At 32.0% G+C, this 8,529-nt stretch overlaps 1 protein-coding gene across 2 annotated transcripts; it reads left to right on the top strand.

The window, feature by feature from the left end:
* The first annotated feature begins 5,127 nt into the window (after positions 1-5,127).
* On the top strand, positions 5,128-8,268 carry LOC129312170 (NEDD8-conjugating enzyme Ubc12). 2 transcript variants are annotated; one of them, XM_054954791.1, is made up of 6 exons: positions 5,128-5,252; positions 6,038-6,150; positions 7,074-7,182; positions 7,502-7,580; positions 7,676-7,792; positions 7,877-8,268. In XM_054954791.1, the coding sequence occupies exons 2-6, from the start codon at positions 6,042-6,044 to the stop codon at positions 8,012-8,014; spliced, it is 552 nt and encodes a 183-aa protein (XP_054810766.1). In that variant the 5' UTR covers positions 5,128-5,252; positions 6,038-6,041; the 3' UTR covers positions 8,015-8,268. The 2 variants fall into 2 exon arrangements, with proteins under 2 accessions (XP_054810766.1, XP_054810767.1); XM_054954792.1 differs by having other exon boundaries at positions 5,172-5,324.
* Positions 8,269-8,529: the final 261 nt, after the last annotated feature.

The following is an 8,529-nucleotide window of genomic DNA, read 5'->3' as shown; positions in this document are numbered from 1 at the left end:
TTGTTAGGATATGACCTAGGGGAGAATTTGAGAAGGTTTGAAGCTTCAAGTCATCTAAGGTAAAATTTCTAAACCTTTTTTCTCCTTTCCTTTTTTATTTTCTCAAAGATTTGAGTTAGGGTTTAAATGAGGATAATGATTTCAATTCATATAGGTCATGGGTCCAAACCCATTAACCCAAATAGAGTTAATAAAAATATATTAGAGTATCTAAATCTAGTATGATGAATTTTTGGTGTCTTAGGTTGTTGGGCACCATTAATATCCAAAAATTTTATTTATTATAGGTGGTTGGAAGATTGTAATGTCATTAATGAAAATTTAGTGGTTCATTAATGTTATTGGGGACTAAAGGTAATTAATAAACCTAAAGAATAGGCTCAAACTCTAGTGGAGTAAATACTGGGCAACTTAGAAATGGATATTGAAGGTTTAATGTTTGAGTTGGTAATGTTGATGAAATTCAACTTGATTGATTGCAATTTTGGCTCTTGGTCACCCATTTGGCTTAGAAATTCAAGCTTGGAAGCTATAACATTGAGGGGTTAAACCTTTGATAAAAGTTTAAGGTAATCGAGAGAAACCCTACTTTGGGTAATTATATGTTAATTAATTATAAATTGACTTTTAAATGTGAATGTTTTATGCTTAGGTTAGTTTTCAATGTGAAAAGCATGTGTTAGTTTTAATAAGTGTATGAAAATTGAATGAGCATAATGTAATTGTGGTTTGAAATGTAAATGCCAAACCAAAATGCTTTTGAACTATAAATATGCATATATCTTAAGAAAGATGAATGTGATGAAGTGTTAAAAATGATAGTGAGTTATTGATTTGATAAAGATGAGTAATTGTGATTGAAAATAGGTGCGTGTGATATAAGTGAAAGATAAGAAATTGATGTGCACTTGGATAATGCTTGGTTGTGAGCTCAATGTATTGACTTTGATAATGAGCAAAGGAAAAAGTGAAAAGAGTGAATATTGTCTATAGCATGATCAGTGGGTAGGAATTCATTTAAGGATTGGGAGTAGAAAAACATTCATATAGTATTTAAGTTGTCCTTCGATGCACAAGGGTATAGCTTTGTCCTACAATTTATCGAGGGACTGTCTTATAGTTTGTTGAGGGACTAGAACCTAGCTATCTTCACCAATTTAATGAGGAGAATAGCTTAGTGTATGAGAAACCCTAGAGATTTGAGAATGGGAAAAACTGTGGTCTGAGAGTGAGTCATGTGATCTTTGGCTAGGTCACACCTCACGATTAGTAAGCTTGGATAATCTAGTCACACGGACGAAGCCCTAATCAGTGTTATAACTCACTATTTCGGTCTGAGAAAATAAGGAGGATATAAAGTTGATTGATCATTGTCTAAATAAGTATATGACTTGTCACACGTGTAAGTTGTGGCAAGTCATGTGAATAAAGGGTCATGTCACATATAGGTGACAATGTACCTAGTATATGTGAGACAAAGATATTATTAATGAAAAAGATGAGTTATGATATGTGTAATGAAAAGGATGAGTTATGATATATGTAGTCCTAAATATTTGGTTTCATATGCATATGCTTGTTTTTATAATTGATATATAATTGTATAGGATAAATTTTATCTTGGTTACTGAGTGGCTAGACTCACCCCTTTCACTTAACACTTTTCAAGCTCTGGCTCTAGTGCTAAGAGGGAGAAAAAGTAGAATGCTAGAAATTAGCATATTTCTATTGTATGCCTTTAGTTTAGATTTATTTTGTGTAATAGTATACAATTGCCAATTCTAGGTTGCATCCCATCACACTTGCACTGTTTTGTTGTTAAAAATGTCTGATTTATATTTTAGACCCTAAGTACTTATGTATGTTGTGATATATATGTTAATAGAGCCAAAATGCTAGTACAAGTATAGAAATGAAGATCTAAACATATTTTGATTGATTTGGGTACAATGCAATAGAAAATTGCCCCCCTTTGTTTTTGGTAAAAAGGGGTTGAGGAGTGAATTTCTATTATACTGTGATTTAAGTATATGTGATGTGTTGTACTAGTAGTCCTGAGTCTAATGAACATGGTCTAGATGTTAAGAAAGGCTTTTAGCACTTGTTGAGGGTTTTGGACACCTTTTTTGTATAAAAGTTGTTAAAAGTGATCAAATTGTGTTTGGGTGTCCAACTCCCTAGTGTGATGTGTTTTTGAAAATAAAACCTATGTCATTAGCTAGTTTATGTAAAAAGCTTTCCGTAAACACCTAAATCGAGTCATTTAGACGTCGAGCGGAGAATTGGGGTGCATTGAAAGTTTCTCGATTTTCCTATCAAGTGATAGCAGAATCAACTAAATTTTCATGCAACACGCCACAATGCATGGTGTTTAAGTCACAGCGTGTGGCATAGAGAGTAACACACCATAGACCAGCGTGTACAAGCTGTAACACACTGCTCTGTCAGACATTAAAAGAGTTGTTTTTCACTTATTTTCAATTTCTTTCACTTCTCTATGGTATCCCATACTTCTGTAGCTTGTTTTTACTCTGACACAAGAGATCTTGATCGTTTTAAACTCTTTATGATTATGAAAAACTTGATATCCCTTACTTTTAAATTAAACCTTGGTAACCACTCTTTGAGTTAATCCTATGATTACCATGAGTTATATTGGTTAATTGTGTTTAGTAGATTAAGGTTTTACACTCAGTGTTGGAAACTATGCCTTAAGGCCAATCAATGTATTATGAACATTATTATTTATAGAATTTTTCTTTTATTTTCATATTAATTGCATGTTCACTATGATAACTGTATTTTTGAATAAATTATATTGATTATTCTAAATACCCCTGGTTGGTCATTTATGAGTGATCATAGATAAAACAAGGCTAATATGACTTTGATTAATTATAAATATATAAATCAAAGTAGTAGGTACTTGGAAGGATTTGAGGTGCGGGACCGATCCATTATGAGAAAGCTGTATGGTATATGTCATAAGATTATCTCATATGTAACTATATCACTAATCCCTCTGACTTGATATCATCATGAATTTTTATATGATCACCACTGAACTTTGATTTAGTCAAAAGTCATCTTTGACTAGGTGATTATAAAGGCTATGATTGAGTTCAATGATATTCATGTAAAAGAATATGAGTGGTCAAGATGGAGTTTATTCCTCATATAAATTCTTCAATAAAATTTATTTCATTTAAGTCTTAGGAACTTGCAATGAGTTGTCAAAATTCATTGGGCTTACTTTGTAATTAAATCATATTTGTGGTCTTATAATAAAGTTCTCTCAAAAAAATTACCCTCAAATCTCAAATTCCTTATTTATTAATAATTTTTTATAATTAATAAAATATATTTATTATACTTTTTTTTAGAAGTCAATCCACCCATCGCGAGTCTTCAAAACTCTGACCATTGGACGATGCTCTGATGGCCATACAAACGACCACGGAAATTGTTTAGAACTTCAAGGATTAATGGCGGATAGGTTGACCTTAAAAAAAAAAAAGGATCAAGAGCATTTAATAATCATATAAAAAATTTATTAATTAATAAAGAGTTTGAGATTTGAGAGTAATTTGTACATCTTACAAAATCTTATGGTAATTAGAATAACTTTATGCTGATTTTTCCAAAAAAAAAAAACTCATAAGTTTAAAAAGAAATCTCATATAAACTGTGTTAGCCCAATAACAAATGGATGTCCTGATTTGAGAATGTTGATGGATGGTGAATATTCATTTCCTTCGTCTTCCTCTAATATTGTATTCATTACTCAATAGCAAAGAAGGGCATTAGATTTTTTTTTTTTATGATACTGAAATGCAATCAATAACTGCATAGTAACTAAGAAACAACACAAAAATCTAGAGAGAGAGCTAAATCATACATCGTTCTCCCTCTTCAGATAACCAAAATGAATAATGATCAAAGACGCAAAATGAGCTGTAAAAATAAAAATTAGATGTTCTCGTTTGAAAGTAAAATAAATGGAATGGATATAAATGTCTCTTAATATGTTGCTGAATTCTGTTTGACTGGGAAGTTAGATAATCCTATGAAAAAATGCTACTCCCTTTGTTAAAAAATATAAGGTATTTTTTAAAGAGTTGAATGTTCAGAAATATAACATATTTTTAGTCTTTTGAGATATAATTATTAATTTTTTTAAAGTGCCCTTATTGATAGCAACTTTATATTATTATAAGATATTTAATAGAGGTAAATATAAAAAGATAGAATTAGTTTGAAAGTAGGTAAGTACTTTATTAACGAGTAAGATTCTATTAAAAATGCTTTACATTTTTTAATGGAGAAAGTAACTAAAATTTGCCGGCAGTATTTTATTATTATAATCCACACATATTTCTTTCATTATTTTTTTATACATAGGAAAGGAAAAACAACACAAACAAAGAAGGCTTACTTCTTTCATTATATATATGCTTCCATTTGAATGATTCCCGCTTCAATTTTACTATCAATATAAACAAAAAACTTCAATTATTTTGAATTTATTATACTATTTATAATAAATCAATTTAAGATAAATTATCAAACCTGATTTCTAAATTATAGAATCACATGATAATTTAATTATAAGAATTCTTCCATCCAAGTCATAATCTACTTTTGTGTAAATAATAATTATAATGATATAAATAATAAAAATTAAATAAATAATAGATAATATAGAGATAGAATATTTTTATTTTTTAATTTATTTCTTTTGGTATAAAATAAAAGTTTCCTTTTAGTTTCAAGCTGGACATGGCTTTTTGTGTAAATATTGCAAGACATTTTTAAAAATAATTTTTAATTCTAAAATAGGATATATCATAATAATTAAATTATTTTTTTAATCAATATAGAGATATTTAATATAATTGTATAATGATTTAAAGTTAAAAATAAAAATAAAAATTTATATTATTTTTATAATATTAAAAAGAATTAATGTTTTTAAAAAATTATAAAACAATTAAAAGTATTTTATAATAAAAATTACATCGAAAATATATATTTATATTTGCATATAAGTTGCGGCTTCCAAGTGTGCGCTGCCAGCTGCAAAAACCTCCAAATTCCTTCTTCTCTAATCTCTATATACCTCTCTCTCTCTCCCCCCCCCCCCCCTCTCAAACCAGGTTCTTTCCATATCACATTCCTAAATATTATTTTTCCCCCTTTTCGCGTATTTATCTTGGTTACTCGCTAATCTCTTCTCCGTTTTTCTCAGATTTGTACGTAGATTTCTCTCTGCAAACTCGATCCCTCACCTCTCTCCCTTTTGCGTTTCCCGAGTGCTTGATCTTGTAGGATTATTTTTATTCTAGGGTTCCTTGCTTAATTCTTTGCAACATTTAGTAAGCAATTATATATCTGTTTGAATCCCCTTGTATTGTTTGCATTTGTTTTCCATACATATCTGGTAGGTTTGTATCCTATTGAAGCCTTCCTTATTCTATTGGTGGAGATTTGTTGTTCTGTTATCAGATTATTGCGCTGCTTGTTGAACCAGTGATCTATATGAATGTGATCTGCGAATTATTTTTAAGTATAGCTGGATGTTGCGCGTCCTAATAAAGGTCTAAATAGATGAGTACAAACTGTTGGAAGATTCTGAACGAGGAACTTTTTTGAAAATAACTTATCACTCTATTCCTGATTAGTGCTTCCTTCTTTCCATGTCTATACTCTATAAAGAAATTATCCAAGTAATTCTCGCTGCACATGTTCAACCTTAAAAAAAAAAAAAAATCTTTGTTCTCATAGTACTTTTTCATAATCTTGGTTTTGAGTCGAACTAGATAGGCTGAATACTTGTGTGGTCTTTTCTAGTTCTTTTAAGGTTTGAGAACTGAATATGCTTTGTCTCCTTTTGATTTGGCATCTTTTCACATATTGGGGTCTGTACTTTCTAATTTGATGGTGGTTCTTCCTGAAAATTTTTCACTCCTTATTTGGGGAAATAGTGTAGACTATTGTGAAATGTGTGTTAATGCTAGATTTGGCATTCTTGATGTAGGAATATGATTAAACTATTCAAAGTAAAGGAAAAACAGAGAGAACTTGCTGAGAATGCAAGTGGTGGAGCACCCATTAAGAAGCAAACTGCTGGGGAGTTGCGTCTGCACAAAGGTTTTCTTCTTGCTAGTAAAAGGAGATCTTGTTTTGTCTCTGCTTTATGATGTTCACATGTACTTTGCAATTCTTTCCCCTCTTCCCTGGAAAAAGGGCATATTGGTTGCAAATCAGCTTGATCAGTTAGAGTAGAGCAACAATTGGATAAAAAAATTTGATGTATTAAAGTTGTTTATGGAATTCTGAAGTTTGAGGGGGTTGGAGACTTGAGGTTTTATGGTTGATGAATTTTAATAATTGGCTAGAGTGTACAAGCCTACAACAATATATTCATCCTGGTAGCATATAAATATTCAAACCACCACTTGATTTCTTTTTCGATCTGACAAGGCATCCATACGAATTATTGTCAGCAAACTTTTCAGAGCTGGTGCAAGAAGATTAAAAGATTTGTCAAGAAAGGGGATTTGATTGATTTTAAAAGTTTTCTCCTTGAGGTGATGGATAAGCTCATAGGCTGGGCAGGTTTTGGGTAGTTTGTGTCGAGGGGACAAGATGGATAACCAATATATGTGGGTGCTGAGATTCAGTTTGATAACTAAGTAGTCTGTGCATGCGCATCCTCCTTTCTTGGTTCGCAATTGCTGTCAAGTGTCAATGGCTTTATGCTTAGCATGTATTAATTCAAATCCAATTCTTTTGAGGATCAGTCCTTTAAAAGTATGGGTCAGTGTCAAACAACGGAGAGTTATATGACCATTGGTTAATAAACATTGCATGCTTATGGAGATATGTGGTCATGGTACTGCTATTTCTGTAATTAGTTGTCACTTATGAGTTCAACTACAATATTTTCTCTCAAGTTGTAGTTTATAAGTTGCTATTCCTGAAAAACTCATTACAGCATTGCTTGAGCATGTAGCTTCTGCGATTTCTTTCTGTCATGACAGTTTATTTTAGTGAAGCTTAACATTGTGCAGATATAAGTGAGCTGAATCTACCAAAATCTTGTGTCATCCAATTCCCCAACGGTAAAGATGACCTGATGAACTTTGAAGTTTCAATTCGGCCTGATGAAGGATATTATGTGTAAGCAGATTTATCTGTTGTCTGGAAAATTTATTAGAACATTCATTTGATTCATTTAATCTTTATAAACATGAGTCTTGTTAAAAATATTTCCATTATCTTTTCTTTGTGCAATTAAACTCCTTTCTTATGATTTGTTGGTTAATCACATGTATAATCTGGTTGGATCTACATCACATCTCCTCTGAGAACAGAAACAGGCAAAAAAACAAAAATAAAAACAGAAACAAAAACAAAAAAGTGTGCTCGCACACACACTGCAAAAATAGAAAAGGAGGAAAGATTCTTCGTGTCTTTTACATCTTGTTTGTGGTTACAGGGGTGGTACATTTTTGTTTTCCTTTCAAGTATCTCCCATCTATCCGCATGAGGCACCAAAAGTCAAGTGCAAGACAAAGGTTGGACAATCTTGCACATTTTTTCCCCCTTATACGTTGCACTATTTATTTACATGCTAAATTAATTTTTGTGCATAATTAACTCCGATTTGCAGGTTTACCATCCAAATATTGACTTGGAAGGAAATGTTTGCCTCAACATCTTGCGAGAAGATTGGAAACCTGTTCTGAATATAAATACAGTCATTTATGGATTGTATCATCTTTTCACGGTATGACTTAGGTTTTGCTTTGCCATTATGGGTTGTTGTCTGTGACTTTTTTCAAGATTATAATTTCTCAAATTCCGTGTGCAGGAGCCAAATTATGAGGACCCTCTCAATCATGACGCGGCGGCAGTTTTGAGGGAGAATCCCAAGATGTTTGAGTCCAATGTAAGGAGGGCTATGGCTGGTGGGTACGTGGGGCAAATCTTTTTCCCTCGCTGTATGTAACCTTTGCTCGATTACTTAAAGTCACTGTTCAAAATATATCATCAAAGCTTCAAGTCCATGGTTTGTGTAATTTATTCACCAATTTACATTTTTCCTTTCTTCCCCGTCTGTAATTCGTCTTGGTGGAGTAAGGAATTATTCCTGAAACTATCTTATCCTCCACTCAAGTAGAACGATACTGGAACCCTTGTGTTCTATTTGTATCTTGATCTGTTAGTTGGATGTGGTTCAAGGTAGGGACAGATTCATTGGTCGATGCTCGCTCCGCCCCCCTCCCTTTCTCCCTCTCTAGGCATTTGATGAGCACAACGGTAATGGCAGCGCGATAAATTGGTGACACGTATCCTCAAATATCATCTTTCATTCGGTCCTTCAAATACAACTTGTTAATTTAATTATTAGAAGATCAATATTTTAGGGGAATCTTGCTTATTAGTCTTGACCTTGCTTTTCTTTTTCATTTTTTTTTTGGGTCCGATTAGAAGTAAACAAAGTGAGTTGCGTTTTAGGGGTTT

This window comes from Prosopis cineraria, unplaced genomic scaffold (genome assembly GCF_029017545.1).
Source record: "Prosopis cineraria cultivar Desert tree isolate PC_DT_omini unplaced genomic scaffold, ASM2901754v1 PC5, whole genome shotgun sequence".
In the NCBI taxonomy this organism is placed as follows: Eukaryota; Viridiplantae; Streptophyta; class Magnoliopsida; order Fabales; family Fabaceae; genus Prosopis; species Prosopis cineraria.
This window is presented reverse-complemented; position numbering and strand designations above follow the sequence as displayed.